Source organism: Lycium ferocissimum, chromosome 6, assembly GCF_029784015.1.
Source record: "Lycium ferocissimum isolate CSIRO_LF1 chromosome 6, AGI_CSIRO_Lferr_CH_V1, whole genome shotgun sequence".
In the NCBI taxonomy this organism is placed as follows: Eukaryota; Viridiplantae; Streptophyta; class Magnoliopsida; order Solanales; family Solanaceae; genus Lycium; species Lycium ferocissimum.
Window position 1 is genome coordinate 21,187,466 of NC_081347.1, and position 16,979 is coordinate 21,204,444.

General features: G+C 33.8%; 1 protein-coding gene across 1 annotated transcript; it reads right to left on the bottom strand.

The window, feature by feature from the left end:
- Positions 1 to 7,879: 7,879 nt before the first annotated feature.
- LOC132061204 (uncharacterized) lies at positions 7,880 to 8,488 on the bottom strand. Its single transcript, XM_059454059.1, has one exon. The coding sequence runs from the start codon at positions 8,486 to 8,488 to the stop codon at positions 7,880 to 7,882; it is 609 nt and encodes a 202-aa protein (XP_059310042.1).
- Between the last annotated feature and the right edge of the window lie 8,491 nt (positions 8,489 to 16,979).

The window sequence follows — 16,979 nt, forward strand, 5'->3', positions numbered from 1 at the left end:
CTTTACATCACCTTTTCATTGAGGGAGAAGCTGCATGACCCCTATGGAATTATTTTAGAGCACCACTAGAACTAGTAATGGATCCTAACTGGAGCATTAGAAGAAACCTAAGGAACTGGTGGCAAGCTAAAGGAAAAAACAATATTCACAAGATGATTTTGCATATACTACCAGTGATCATCTGCTGGGAACTCTGGAGACAGAGATGTTCAAGTAAATATGGCACTCAAAAAAAGATCTGGCACAGAGGAATGGAAAACCAGATTTGGTGGAATATCAAAATGGCCATCAAGCAATCTTTTCCCTCAGTCGATCTGACTAACAACTAGGCTGCTTTTTGCTATTTTCTGGAAAAGTTTAGGCCTACTGCTAATTGGAAGATTGTGAAGTGGGAGAGACCTATCCCAAACAAAGTGAAAATTAATACTGATGGCAGCTTTTCTAGTACTGGAGTTGGTATTGGGGGCATAGTAAGAGATGGAGAAGGTAACATATGATCATGGCTTTTGCTGCTAACCTTAATTGTCACAACAATAATGTAGCTGAAGCCTATGCAACTAAATTTGGGGTCCAATGGTGTATGCAGAATGGTCTGTCAAACTGTATATTGGAGTTGGACTCTAAAATTGTGGTGGATTTGTTGCGGTATAAGGCAACTAATAACCTCAAGCTTAAAATTGTCGTTGATGGTATTATGGGGATGATAAGCAATATGGATTACAATGTGAAGCACAGCTATAGGGAGGCAAATCAAGTTGCTGATGGCCTTGCCAAGTATGGAAAAACAATAGATGGAAATCAGGTCTTTCTCAATTGGCAACAACTTCCAGGAGATGCTAAAGGAGCCTATCACCTTGACAAAAGCCAATTACCTAGTATTAGAATTAGGTATGATAAGGCTAATTTTTTTGTAAGCTAACTCTTTTGTATATAGTCCAGAGCCTGGTCTGGACTACAAATAGGAGTTCCATTGAACTCTATGGTGCATCATGTAAGTTTTTGCTGGAGTAAATAAGATGCACATCCACATGACGGATGTAAGTTAATTTTTTTTTTAAAAAAAAAATTCAACTTCAAAATCGATCCAAGCCACCTTAATCCAGCTTCAAAGAACTCCAAAATTAAAATACAACTTCACAATGATGCTATGAACAATAATCTGAATCACCCACTTCAAAATGAGCAATAAGTTATAGATCGAAATTCAAAATCTCCATTAGAGATTCATCCGAGCTTTAATAGTGTTCAATAGATTTTACAACTAGATTTTTTTTCTTATCAATATTTAGCTCTTTTACAGTGAGTTCTAAAATTAAATTACAACACCAATCAGATTTAAGCTCAAAATCGCATGTTGACTAAAATCAAATTTATCTACAGACTTGGGGATTCAAGGATTTCGAATCTGGTTGAGGTTCTGTTTAAAGTTGTAAGTTCTTTTGAATCTTTGAGTATAACCATCTTTGTCGTCGTTTTGGTTTGACCTAATTTGATTTAGTTGTTGTTTTGGTGAATAAGATGGAAGAAAAAGTTGAAGGAAACCATTAAAACTCCATTTTTGAAGCTGAAGGATTTCAGATCTCAATTCAAAATCTAAGAACTAAAGTTTGTAGGTTACGCATTGTTAAAATCGTTTGGGAAATCATTAGTTGTACTTCGGTTTAGATTTACTTACTGATTTGGGGATGTATTAAGGGAAAATTATAATCACCATTTGAGAGTTTGAAAAAGCTTGAAGAATACCCAAGTGGGTTTGTTGTGAATCCATTAGAATTGAGAGTGTTTTCCTTAGTTAAATGGAGCTTTTAGGCGGGGTGGGTATGACTCTTAGATGGATCTAGGTTTGGGTTGGAATTTTAATTAATTAGGATCATTATAAAATTAGCCAATAGAATCGCGCCACGAAATAAAAAAAATTCATTAGTATTAATTTCAGAGGGCGCCGTTAAAAATAAGGGTATTTTAGAGCCAAAATGTTGACGGCGGGGTATTTTTAGCCCGAAAGATGGACGGAGAGTATTATTGTACCAAAAATGATTGTTCAGGGGCATTTTAGACCCTTTTCCGTTCATAGTATTGTCGTACCATATAAAGTTGGATAATGGAGTTTGTAATTTAATTTAACACTCGATTATTAGGCAAGAGGGTCTGGTGATATATCCATTATTTTCCAAAGATGACACTTTGATATTTGGACTTGGGATACACCTTTTAAAGTTAAAGTTAAATGATGTAATTGCATGCAAAGGAAAGATATAAACAATGATTTTGGACGCTGTTTGATTGTTACAAAGAAACACACACAGAGAGAATTATGGACGTAAAACTAACCTTCCTGTTATTATTATCTTAAAGTTGATTACTTAATAAAAAGGAAGTGTAGCAATCCATACCTTCTGCACTCAACAAAGAAAGATTATGACAATTGAGAGCCGTAAAAATGAAGTATAAAGTGAAAAAGATATATTAATTAACACTACAATACGATCTGTAATGCCTATCAATTATCATGTTAGTCAACTTAATCTCCAAAATAACGTTACCCGTATGTTTTGTACTTATTTAAATAAAATACTACCAAGTGAGGTCACAGTCAAGTAGCAGCACCACATACATAAAGTGTAAAGTGTAGACACTGCATCAATCTTTTAATTCACGTGTGTACTCTAGGTGATTTGTGGCTTGGTTTCTTTTTGTTTATTTAAACACTTGCAATTTTGTTTCTACTAATAAGATTTTGCGGATTTCCTCTCCATAATATAAAAGAAAAAAAGAACTAAAAAGTGAAACTAGCACATCACCCACACCCCTCCAGAAAGATTACGAGCAAACTATTTCTCACATTAATTATTCTCTATAAACATATATGTGTACTCAAGCTCAAAGAATCCTATGGTGCAATAATGATCATGGAGTGAACCTTTACAAGTAAAGTTGGCAGTCCAAACCTTAAGTATGTCTAGTTCTTTTTATCCTTTTTCCCTGGATTAATCTCGGTATTTCAAGTCTTATACGTTTATCTGGTTGTTTCTCTCTCTCTCTCTCTCTCTCTCTTTTTTTTTTTTGGCTTCTAGATTTGAGCCCACCCATCAGGGATGGGCATGTCCAGCATCCCCTTCTTATGTTTTAATTAAATACTTTTTTCTTTTCTCTAGTTCTTTGTTTGGTTTAATTTGTTCTTTCAAAATCCTCAAGTCAGACACATTGAGATTCCCCTTCTCCGTTTAATTTGATGAATCAGTCTACAAGTCTAATGCTATTGTCTTGATTTCTATTAACATACATCGCAGAGCCATGTATATATCATCTGCTAATACATTACTAATTAATATTTGGATAAAAAATTTTTTTGGTATCATCTCATTTTGAGGACTCACTTAAATACCCCTATGCGGTGCCACAATCCGTTCAACTTCACCAATGTGTTGAACTACTTGAGCAAGTCTGCGAATGAGATATCCAACATCTGATGCCGTAAGTTTTGATGATTAAATTAATGGAAAAGGGCCAAATATACCCCTGTACTATCAGAAAATGGTCATATGTATCCTTCGTTATACTTTGTGTCCAAATATACCCCTCATCTGTTAAGTTTGTCCAAGGTGGCCATCCAATCCTATGTGGCACTGACATTTGATGAGGTGGATGCCACATGGCATGCTATCTCAGCGCCTCTAAGCCATTTTACCCCTCCCATCTATTTGTTCTTCCACCACTAAAAATTTCTTTTCCTCAACCACCATTATACCATTACCGCCACCATGACCACCCTAATTTATTTATCTAACTTGAAAGATTGAATCTTTATCATAACCAGCAAGCCTCTTGAAGTGTTTATCTAACTTGAAAGGTTGAATCTTTATCATAACCAGCAAGCCTCTTGAAGTGTTCTTTCAGCAATCTCCTTGAATCATACTCTCTGATCTTCTTCCAGGCCATTTTCTTTTCTTTTTTTCACCACAACAGAAATCAAATTATTAACAAAGACTCCAAATTTATCTCGTGATGGAGAAAAATTAGCAAGAAAATTGGGATCTTTACCCTTAAAAAGAACCCAAAAGCTAATTCAAAGTATGTTTGCTATGTATGAAATATTTAGTTATAACACAGGCTGAAATCTTGGAACTCGGTTGCCTCTATTTATAGTTGTGATATTTCTATGAAATGGGTTTTTTATATGGTCGTAAATTATAATATGGGATAATTGGGAAACAGTATAAAGAAAGATACAGAAAATAGAATCATATATATTAGCCGAAAGTAGTTTGTCTGCTTGAAAAACGAAATAAATTAGGGTGGTCATGGTGGCAGTAACGGTGTTAATGGTGGTGGAGGGGAAGAAAATTTTAGTGGTGGAAGAACAAATAGATAAGAGGGGTAAAATGGGTTAGGGGCGTTGAGGTGGCATGCCATGTGGCATCCACCTCATCAAATGTCAGTGCCACGTAGGACTGGATGGCCAGCTTGGACAAACTTAACGGATGAGGGGTATATTTGAACCAATAGTATAATGGTAGGAGTATATTTGGACCCAAAGTATAACCAAGGGTATAAATGACCCTTTTCTGATAGTACAGGGGTATATTTGGCCCTTTTCCCCTTTTTTTTAAAAAAAAAAAATAATTCTAGGGTAAGTGTCCTGGGGTGTTGCATATCATTTATTGAAAAACAAAAAAGGGGAGGGCTAGACCATACCCCTGATATACAGCCACTGATTGCATTGCAATCTAGCAAAAAAAGAGAATGTTAAACTTGTTAGCTATACATCCTCCACTATACACTTTGATCTATACATTTCAGCTCACAAAAAAATTAGCCTTGTCATATCTCATTCTTATAGAAGGAAGTTGATTCTTGTCCAACATGTAAGCACCATAGGCCCCTCTTGGCAGCTGCTGACTGTGATAGATTAGGGAGGGATTTTCCTGAGTTCTTTGCACTTTTCGCTAACAAGTCAGCAACTTGGTTTCCTTCTCTATAACAGTGCTTATAGGTGATCTCCATGTGATCTCCATTCTCCATAATTTCGTCAATCATATCCCTGATAGTGGCATTTTCAGTGGTTCTGCTTTTGAGCATTTCCACTATCATCAATGAATCTGATTCTATACAGCACTTTCTGTGTCCTCCTTGCTTAATCCAATTTGCTGCATATTTAATAGCCTCCGCTTTAACTATATTATGACTTGTACCTTGGCTTGGGATGGAAAAGGCAAAAATCAGAATTCCATTTTCATCCCTAGCTATGCCACCAATTCCTGCTTCTCTGCCTTGATCTCTGAAACTTCCATCTGTGTTTATTTTAAGCCTTCCAACAGGAGGCATGTCCCAAGTTACTTGTGTAGCATATATTCTAGGCTTCATTTTTTCTATAGTTGCACACAACTGATGCCAAAGGAATCTCCCACTTGAACTTAGGAAATGCTTGTTCCAATGCTGCTTTTAGAATACATTTGACTTGCTGTTCCATACTCTTCCTGTAGAACTTCCTTTGGTCTCCATATCTACATGAGCATCTCGTTTTCCACATTACCCAACATATGATAATTGGAGTAATATGAATTATCATCCTGTGCACTCCATTCTTGCTCTTGGTAAGCCACCATTCTTTTAGGAACACTTTCACTGCCTTGACTAGATACTTGATGCCAAGAGGCTGCCCAAAAAGCTTCCATAAAAACTGAGCAGGTTCACTTTCCATGAAAAAATGTTGAATAGTCTCTGGTTGAGCACTAGCGCAGCATAAGCAATCCACAGGCATGTCCACAAACCCGCAAGCAGAGTTATTAGTGAAAGGTAACTTACTTTTAATTAATCTCCAAGTAAGAAAAGAAAGTTTAAATGGGATGTTCTTATGCCAAGCCTTGTTTATCAACAAGTCCTTCTATCTATGCTCTCTTATGTCATTCCATGCTTCTTTATTTGTTAAAATTCCATCTGTAGCTGGCTTCCATATTAGATAGTCCTGTCTTGTATCTGACCCTATCTTGATGGTAGAAACATGTTGAAGTAGCCAATAAGGTAAGATTTCTCCCAGTCTTTGAATATCACATTCTTTGTCTAAGATAAAATGGCTAACTTTTGTCTTGATGGAGTGAACATATTTTGGGCAGTAGGTAGCAATAGCTCCATGTCCAGTCTAGTTGTCCCACCAAAAATTGCTCTGACCATTTTGAATCTTCCAAAGCATATGAGGTTCAGCTTTGCCTCTGATCTTAGTAAGAATATTCCATATATGTGAATTCCCAGATGCCCAAACTTTGGCCACAGGATGAGCTCTAATACAATATTTAGCCTTGGTGAATCTAGCCCATAGAGAGTTTTGGCACCTAAATCTCCACCATTTCTTCATATTCAGAGTTTCACAAATGTCTGACATACTTCTTATCCCCACACCTTCTTCTTCTTTGGGAAAACACATATTTTGCCAAGAGCTCCAATGATATCTTTTTATGTCAATACTAGATCCCCAAAAGAACCTTGCAAAATGCTTCTCCATCAACTTTATAATGCCTTTATGGGGGTTGAGAGTAGTCAATGTGTAGATAGGCAGTGACTGAAGTAACTTTTGATCAACACCATCTTACGCCCATGAGACAACATACTACTCTGCCACCCATTGAGTCTTTTAATGACTTTGGAAAGCATTTTTTCAAAGTATTCCACCTTTTTACTTCCAACATAAATGGGACATCCCAAATATTCAAAAGGAAACTGTTTGTCACAGAATCCAGTTGCTTCTCTGATTTTATTGATTCTACTATCTCCAGTGCCAGGAGCTGTATAAAAGAAGCATTTGTTTCTATTCATTCTCTGCCCTGAGCTTCTCATGTACCACTGAATTTTTTTTCATGATCATCTTAATAGACTTGGTGTTTCCATTTGTGAATATAACAATATCATCTGCATAAGACAAATGGTCAATAATTGGACCAGAATCTAACATAGAAAAAGGCAGAAAATGCTCATTATGAATCAAACTGTTAAGCAATCCAGCAAGAACTTCTGCACCAATGATAAATAAAGAGGGGGATAGAGGATCTCCCTATTTCAATCCTTGGGATGATGTGAAGAATCCATGCCTTTTGCCATTGAGAATGATAGAATACCAAACATTAGCCACAATGCCCATAATCATGCTTGTGACTTCTTCAGAGAACCCAAATTTCCTTAGTCAGCTTTGATGAAAGGCCATGACATTCTGTCATAAGCCTTTGCCATATCTAATTTGATCACCACATTACCCCTTTGTTCTTGCACTTGATGTTCTGCACAATTTCTTGAGTCAACTGAGTAATCTTTGTAATGAGCCTTCCTTGATCATAAGTGGTAGCATTGGATTCTAACGACTTTTCCGTTAAATTAATTAAATATCTATATTAAACTCGTTATTTTCGTGAACAAATTTTTTTTTGCCGTAAGTCTTTAGGAATTAACATCTCTTTCAAAGTCGTTATGCTTTTTCTTTCTGACCATGTTTATTTATTTATTTTATTTTATTTTCTGTTTTTTTAGATGAGAAGTTTCTTCTGTTTTTTCGTGAACAATTGACTTTGTGTTAGACATTGATTTACTTAATTGTAATATGGTATGTCATTTTCATTGTGTTAAAAAAAAAAAAAAAAAAAAAAAAAAAAAAAAAAAAGAAGAAGAAGAAGTCAAGATTGACTTTGAAGGAACTGAAGTAAAACTCAATCAAAACAATTTGTTTGAAAATATAAAAATCCGTGTATTCTATCAAGGCCATGAGCTTTAATTTCTTAAAACTACAAAACATACAAGGACGTAACTAACGCAAGAAAATTAATTAGTCTAGGTCACTAAAAAAATTAATCTAATCAAGTAGCAACTTAGTGATTTGCCCATATTTGGCCTTGAATTAGAGGGCATCTAAAGTAGCTCCAAGTGCAAATATTTCATAATCATCAGCACTGAAAATACTACTACTATTACACCCACAATAACCCTTGCAAGCACATGACTCATCCCATGGTCTTCTCAACCTATTATTTTTTGTTGCCTCATTTACTTTAACCTTCATTGCTATCTTCACTGCTGGAGGTTTCACATCTTCATTATTCTTAGAAGTAGCCATGAATATTGCCCACTCCTCTATCTCCATTTCTGTTGACTCAAATACTATTTTCCATGGTATTTCAACGCTACCCAAGAGTTGTGATCCACAAATATTTTTTCCAAAAATTGGCAGATATTTTCTTGATCGTAGCTCGAAAACTACTTTGCCTTGCTTCATCATGTTAATGGAGTCTTGAGTTCCCATGCAATCTAATGAGAAAGTTTCATCCCAAAATAAGTCTGATTTTGATGAGATTTCTTGACTGTTTAACTTAACTCTTTGGTTGTTTCCTGTTGGAAGATAGCATCTAATAAACAAGTTGCTTTTTCCTAAAGAAATTTTCTCTACGTTTTTTGCTCTTATGATTTGTATTTCACAACTAATAGATGAAATATCTTGAGTATCCTCCATGACAAAAATAGGATTTTTCTTTGAGCGGGTTGTTTTGTTTTCTTGATAGATGGTTTAGTTTGTTTTAATTTGATTATGGGAAGCATTTAGTCAGTAGGGGTTTTTATAGTTGGAAAATGCTTATTTACTTTGGGCAGTGGAAGGAAAGTGGTGTAACTTTATGAAGAAGATGCAACTAGCTAGCTAACTAGGATTATCCTTATAAAATACTACTAGTGGAAAAGAAAACCACCCACCAATGAGAATTAGTGCTAATCTTCGAAAGGATTTGATGGAGCTTAATAGAATCCTTTGAGGATCATATAAAAGATTACCTTTGTAAAACTTTTTATACAAAAGCTCTTCATAGCTTGAAAAGTTAATAAAATACTTTAATGACTGATCTTAGGATAAGTGTTGAGGTAGAATGCATGTTGATGTGGCAACTAGGGGTATATAGTGGATTGATCTGAATGTCCAGCCTGCTGTTAAAATATGCATTGCAATTTAACATATGACTTATTTTCATTTTAAATTCAGTAATTTGCATCTTTGTGCTTTTTCTTTTATTCTTTCATTTCTTATAATAAGGTCATGTACAACTGGTTGAGGGTTAAACACTGGTTGAAGAGCGATATTCAGGGAGTTCCTTCCTTCAGATTCAGAGCTCAAAGGAAAAACCTTATTTTTGATAATGGTTGATATATTGAAAAACCTTATTTTTGATAATGGTTGATATATTTGGATTGCATATTATTTTTTGCTTGCTACAAACTGATTACTTCCTCTTTGTAACTGAGTATCACATAGGATACCATATTCTCAGTGATATTCTTGCTAGGTCTAGCATAGGAAACTTTTTGTATAAGGATGAAATATTCATCCTTCATATCACTCAAGGCGGATTGGACAAATATCCAATACCCCTGCACTCTTTACTTTTGGTTCTCTCTATGGTGCAATGGAAGGATTAGACACTGTCTAATCACCACCATTATGGTGGTTTAAAAAAAAAAGGTCATGTACAACAGTTGTGAATATTAATTATTTGTTCTTCGAGCTTACGAATTGTTTAATCTCCAAGTTAAATTTAAAGGAAAAAGAACGCATCTTTCCTTTGTTGTTTTCAATTTCTCAGAGTTGTGGTTGACTTGCGTTTTCTTGGATATTTAAAATTAACTTTTATACTGTGTTTTTAAACTTCAAAAGGAGTACTAGAGAAGGTTACGTAGGATGCTGATTCAATTTGATGATGTGCCTTCCTTTTGCACTAGATTCAGTCCCGTCGAGGTTTACACATTTTACAGTTAAGTTTAAGCTCAACATTAATTTGTTCGACAAGCAATATCATTGTCAAATTTTTTATTGGATTTTGTTTCCTCTATTATTTTAGTATAGTGGTGGTCAGTATATATAGGTGAAAATGGTATGTCTTCTCTTCCTTTTTACTTTTACCATTTTTCACTTTGAAGCTAGACGCCAAATTACATATCTGTTCATAAACTTTCTACATGAGGGATGTATATACCTGCTATTTGATAAGTAATTTCTTCGGTCTTCATTTTCAGTTTCAATGTATGTTAATGTATAAGCGTATAACACATTGATTGACATTAGGGGACTGAAATTTTAATATTGGTAGTAAATAGAAACATTAGATTCTAAACAATATTATTTCACGAAGATTATAATACTATTATAAACAATAAAATTTAACTTTGGGAATTGAAATTGACGTGTATTAAATTTTATCTGACTGAAACAGAATTAACTTGCTCCAGTTTAGGAGCAGTATTTAATATGTATATTTGACATACTAATGTTACAAAATAGATGTATTAATTAAAAGAACATTGGTATATAAATATATTAAATCAAGTGAAACGCTAATAAAAAAAATTTAGCGTCGTAATTATACAAAAAATAAACATATTATTTTTAAATAAGGAACAAAAATTTATTAGCGGAAAAGAATGTGCATAGAGTGTAAACTGGGATAATGTAAGGGTAAAATCGTCACATTAGTAACTATGTGCAATATAATGGAACGATCAAGCATTATATCACAAGATATATATTTCATCATTCGTAGGTACAAATTACGCTTGATATAGGTATAGCGTTACAATAACTAAATTGCAATAACAATATGTAAAGAACACATAGCAGGAAATATTAAGTCAAGCAGCGAGCTAAGAAAATCACACGACAATCTTCTGCCAATGCTAATTTGCAATGTAATAAAGCTTAATTTCGGCGTAAAAATAAGATAGATATATAAGTCCAATTTAAATTTGAGTTGAGAATGTATTGGGCTAAATTCGTAGAATATAGCTGGACGAATACCATGATGACACATGTCAGTAGATATAATTCAGATACAATTCAGCATTTGGAGCCTCCAGTAGAGGTTCCATGGCATCGAAGACACTAAAGGGTCCGGGTGCCTGTTGAGATAGCACCGGTTGGTACGCAATGGTCAACCGTTACAAATAAACCTTGCACCTTCCACGAGACATTAATAGGTATTATTGTCCTCTTTATTGTCTGTCATTATTGTGGCATTAATTCACATTATTAGCAGGGGCACAATTTATGAATGTGTACCCCTGGTTCCAAGTATAAATAGGACTTATCATTTCATTGTAAATGACACGAAATTCAAGAGATATACACGACATACATTTCACACTTGCATTGTTCTTAAGTTTCTTTACTATTTTAATTTCAGATCCAACAAGGATCAAATTAGTAGCTTGTCCAGAGCCACGCATCGAAACTACATCAAGGCTCAGGCTATTCTTAACTTTTTACTTAGCTTATATTTCGTTCATATCGATTTTAATTACAAATTACATTGCTTTTCTAGTCACTTTGGTCCATGTGTTCTTGACCATGTATACAAATTCAACTGATTCCGATTTCCGGGTAAATAGAGAAGATATATCTGAACTTCATATGTTTAAATATTAAAAATAGCTTATATTGTCAGTTTAGTACTCACTTTATTTAAAGAAACGGAAAAAAGAAGAAAAATATAACAAATTTCAAATTTTCAGCGTAAAAATTATAGGTAGATAAATCCAATTTAAATTTGAGATGATAAGATAGATCATAACTTCACATGCTAAAATTTAGAAGGAACACGTAATATAATTCTCAATATAAATTAAGCCAAAAAAACTCAAAAAATTTGCTCCACCATTTCTATTCAACTAATTTTATATTCCTCGGATCATTTCTTTAAATTTATTCTACAATTTTATTCGTTATTCTGTTGTTCTGTAACTGAGTTAATGATAAAGCCAAAAAAAAAAAAAAAAACTGAGTTAATGATATATAAGGTGTTGTACGATGATAAATAGTTTACGCGAAGGTTAATCATGAACTCATGAACTCTATATGTGGGCATGCTTTTATTTGTCAAAAAAAAAAAAAAATTATCTTGATAAACGTTCAATAGAAATCTTTTATAAAACTAATATCGTAGGTGTTTATAACTAAAATGAAAGTAATGTCTTAACATTAGAACAAAACAAGTTGTGTACTAATAATAACAATTTAATGTTGTTATACACATAAGACAATAATTTTTTATAATAAATTTTCTTTAGTATTAACCGTGTATCGCATGGATATTAATACCAGTAGTATGTTAAAACTCTCTTTATTTATCTTAACAGGCCACTGAATAACACTTGGTGAATGACCAGCTTGAAAGGTTAACTTATGGAGTATACAATAAGATTGACTTATTTTTTTCATTCCATATGGTTCTCTCTTTATTTATCTTAACAGGCCACTAAATAAAACTTGGTGAATGACCAGCTTGAAAGCTTAACTTATGGAGGAACTATTAAGGACTTTGTCACATAGATGCTATCAAGATTGGACGACTCAAATCGAATTATCTTCTTCAGAAAAAAGCAACGTTAATTGGTTCTTGAAGCTGAGATATTATGTTGCAAAGTTTAGCAAAAATACCTTGCTATGATTGTCCATCATATCACATTGTTTCATCTATCTATAATTTTAAAGATCTTGGGATTCATCTACATGCCCTATCAGGAAGTTCAAGTTATACATATGCAACCGGCCGTTTGTTGGATAAAATATAAACTTGTGGGAGTAGAAAACTGGTGGCTTTGATAGAATAATCTACGAGGGTGTTGGATTTCTTTTTTTAATCTAAACTGTCTTCATTTGATCATTGATTAGCAAAAATGTACACCTTGAGCTTGGCATATCAAACTTTTTAGATGATCATGAGATGAGACTATCATAGTAGGTTAACTTCTATGGTTAACACCAAAAGGATGTTCATAGTTAGAATAGTAAAACTAAGCTATAACTACATGGATCTCTCCATTTGGGAGGATAAAAAACAAAAAGAGATGGGTTGACAGGTTTAGTCTTGAAGCTAGGCATATTCCATCTGTCTAAGTTTATCAAGCTTTAACTATTCTTCAAAGATCAGTAAAGGAGTTTAAAGATTGGATTCCATTGGTTATGTGACTCAAGCAAGCTAGCTACTCAACTGGTTTGTTTGCTTCTCTGAAACAGTGACTGTGAACACCTAATTTTTTACCAAACCTAGGGTGTTACACTACAACAACAACAACAACATACCCAGTTGGATCCCACAACGTGAGGTCTGGGGAGGGTAAAGTGTACGCAGACCTTACCCCCACCTTGAAAGGTAGGGAGGCTATTTCCGAAAGACCCTCGGCTCAAAAGAAAACATGGAAAACAAGGGAAACAAGGGAAAAGAGTCAGATACGGATACGCAAATCAAAACCATGTGAAAATGAGAAATAGCAAGAGCAACGAAGTCATGATAAAATAACAAAGATAGACAAGACCAACACATAGAAGCAGGATAAAAATACTCCTAATACGAAAAAGGAAACCTCGCGGCCCCCCACTAGCCCTCTACCCTGATACTCGATCTCCACCCCCTATCACCGGGTCATGTCCTCGGTAGGCGGGAGTAACGCCAATGTCCCTCGAATCACCTCTCCCCAGTCCTTCTTTGGCCTACCCCTCCCTCTCTTCAGGCCCACCACTGCCATCCTCTCATACCTCCTCACTGACGCATCAGCGCATCTCCGTTGCATGTGGCCGAACCACCTCAACCTCTCTTCCCGCATCTTATCCACCACAGGGGCCACACCCATCTTATCCTGAATCCCTTCATTCCGAATCCTATCTCTCCTGGAATGCCCGCATATCCATCTCAGCATCTGCATCTTAGCTACCTTCATCTTCTGGACATGCTCTTTCTTAACTGGCCAGCATTCCGTCCCATACAACATAGCCGGTCTAACCACCGCTTTGTAGAACTTTCCCTTTAGAATAGGCGGCACCTTCTTATCACACAACACCCCCGATGCGAGCTTCCATTTCATCCATCCCGCTCCAATACGATGTGTGACATCGTCGTCAATCTCACCAGTCCCTTGGATGATCGACCCTAGGTACTTGAAACTTTCTTTCTTCGGGATGACCTGAGTATCTAGTTGCACATCCTCGTCCTCTACTTGACTCCCATTACACTATATGTATATATATGCGTGCGCGTGTGTGTGTGTTACTTGACTCCCATTAGACTATATGTATATATATGCGTCTGTGTGTGTGTGTGTGTTTTTTTTTTTTTTTTTAAATTTAGGTCTTAATAAATAAGCTAGTAATTTTAGTACTTTCTTAATTATATTTTATTTAAATTTTTTCAATTTTTATTAAAGTCTAAAAGTTGTTAGCTAATATTTTTCATCATTGTATTTTATTTATTTTATTAATTAAAAACGAAAAAAAAAAAGAAAAAGGAAAAAATGAAAAAATATAGTAAAAAACATATCTCTAACATTAAGGGCCTGTTTGGAAAGCCACCTGGTAATTGGAATTGGTGTAATTACTAGGGTAGTAATTACACAGCCTAGTAATTACACAGTAGTATAATTACAACGACCTGTTTGTTTGTCATAATGTAATTACCGTATAATTACAAGCGTGCTGTTTGGTTGCACCAGTGTAATTACACAGTCAATTTAATTTGAAAATAAAATTTAATTATAAAAAAATTAAAATTAATATTTAAAAATATTGCCTTTATAAATGATATTAAATTAGTTATTTAATAACACATTGTTTCTTGAAAATATATTAATTAATAATCATATATTTGTAACTAATATTGTAACAAAAATAATTGATATATATTTTTCAAATTAATATTTAATTTAAAATTATTATAAAACTTAAAAGAAGACTTTTTTTGTGAGAACGTCATGGATTAGATGTTTGACAAAAAAATAATATTAATAAATATAATGCCATAACATTATTCAAATGTTTGACACAAAAAATCCATCAAATGTAAGCGAAAAATAAACAACATGCAATGTGAAAGCAAATAACTTAAAATTGAAAATATAACCTAAATTCAAAGTACAAAAGAAAAAGTTCAACATAACACTCTTATGTCAAATTCCAACATTACATAAGTAAGTTCCAACGTAACTTGAGTAAATAATTCAAAATAAAGAAAAAATATAAGTCTATAACCTCATTCACAATGAAATTCTACTTTAATAACGTCACTCGTTATATGTCAAGTTTGTTAATGACTCATTCTTTCCAATATTAAGAAGTTTAGTTTCAAATATTAGAATAATAACAAGGTTATGCTAAATGAATAAAATAAAAAAATAAAAAAGTACGGGCAATTACATGGAACCACAAGAAGTAAAGTTGAGAATGAGAAGAAAGAAAATGAAAAATAAATAATGTTAAAAGAAAAATACATTTTAAAAAATAAAAATAATTCAAAAGTAAAAATAAAAAAGAAATAAAAATAATAGAAATAAAAAAATATTAAAAATCAAAAAAATTAAAATAATAGAAATTAAAAATAAATTAAAAATAAAAAGAAATTAAAGTAAAAAAAATAAACAAACTAAAAAGTAACCCTGTAATTACACCCAATTCTCAGCCCCCCCTTGAGAATTGGAGAGTGTAATTACACCCTGTCAATTACACCCAATTTCCACCTAACTGTGTAATTACTTGGTCAAACAAACAGACCAACCTGTGTAATTACACCCAATTCCAATTACCTGGGTGGCTTTCCAAACAGGCCGTAAATGCACAAGCACCCAACGTATACCTCAATTCCCTCATTGCAAATTTACACTCCCTCATTTTTCATATTTTCACACCACTCTTTCCACATTTACAAACACATATACTCCATTTTCACACACCATAACTAAGCACACATGGAGAGTGAAAAACAGGACACACAGAAAGAGAGAATACGTACATGCAAGTCTCGGTTTTTTTCTTTCTCAAATGGGTTCATGCCACGTTCTTAATCATTTTTTGTGACCCATAAGTTTCAATTTCATGGTCATCTTTAATGTTTGAAATTCACTGGAATAATTTTATTTACATCGTTGTCAACAAGATTTCGATTAATAGTGCCGAATCTTCGATCTTATATTAGTGCTAGTTATATTAAATAATTTCAATAAGGTTAATTTAGCGTTAATAAAAATATGGACGTGCTTAGAATATTAATCATGTGAGCGGCTATGTTCCTAGGCGAGAATGTGAGTCACGGGTTTTTAGCGAGTCAATAGGGCAAAGATAGTGAAGAGTAGAGGCAAGCACGTTTTATCCAAGATTAATTCAAGTCAAATACTAGTCAGTAAAAGCGATCGTGATAGAAACACGAGACTAGGGAGGTGTCTCATACCTTCCTCGACTAACAAAAATAGACACTATAACATTGTGTATCTATAGCTACGAAGTACATTGTAGCTAATTATAAAAATTTCCGTGGCTAAACACTTTAGCCACAATCTTTTGTTCCGTAGCATTCGTAACAAAATGTAGGCGTAGCTAAGAGTTAACTACAAACTTTACATGGTCCGTGGCTAAGGACTATTACTTATTGCTACGGAATTTTTTTGTGTTGTAGCTGTAACGGTAAAGAGCTTCTGCCACAAAAAAATATACTTATAGCAAGTGATTTTATTCTTTTGCCACGACAAATAAAATTTGTAGCTATCTTCATATTGTAGCCACAAGGTATTGTATTGTAGCAAAATATTTAATTTATTTGCCACGTAAATGCAAATTTTGTGGCTATTTTATCTGATCTAGTCTCGTGGCAATATTACTCATATTTAGTTACGAATCAAGAAATTCATAGCAATGATTTGAAGTATTTGCCACAAATATTTTTATATTGTAGCTAAGAATCTATATTATTAGCCATGAAATATATAAAATTACAGCTAAAATGGTTCTTCATTTGCTACGGAAAGTGAAATAATTTTATAGGGCAATTATATATATCCAGCTACATGTTCAACAATTCCTTGATTACAAATTAAATTTCCACAAGCATTGTTGGTAACAAGAATTTTATAAACAAATTCATTTTTTTATTCCAAAACACGTTTCAACTTACAGATAATTGTACTTGATCTAAAAAAAAGTTACT

Excerpts from the sequence above, each read along its gene's own strand:
- LOC132061204 (XM_059454059.1), bottom strand. The coding sequence starts at position 8,488 with ATGGAGGATACTCAAGATATTTCATCTATTAGTTGTGAAATACAAATC.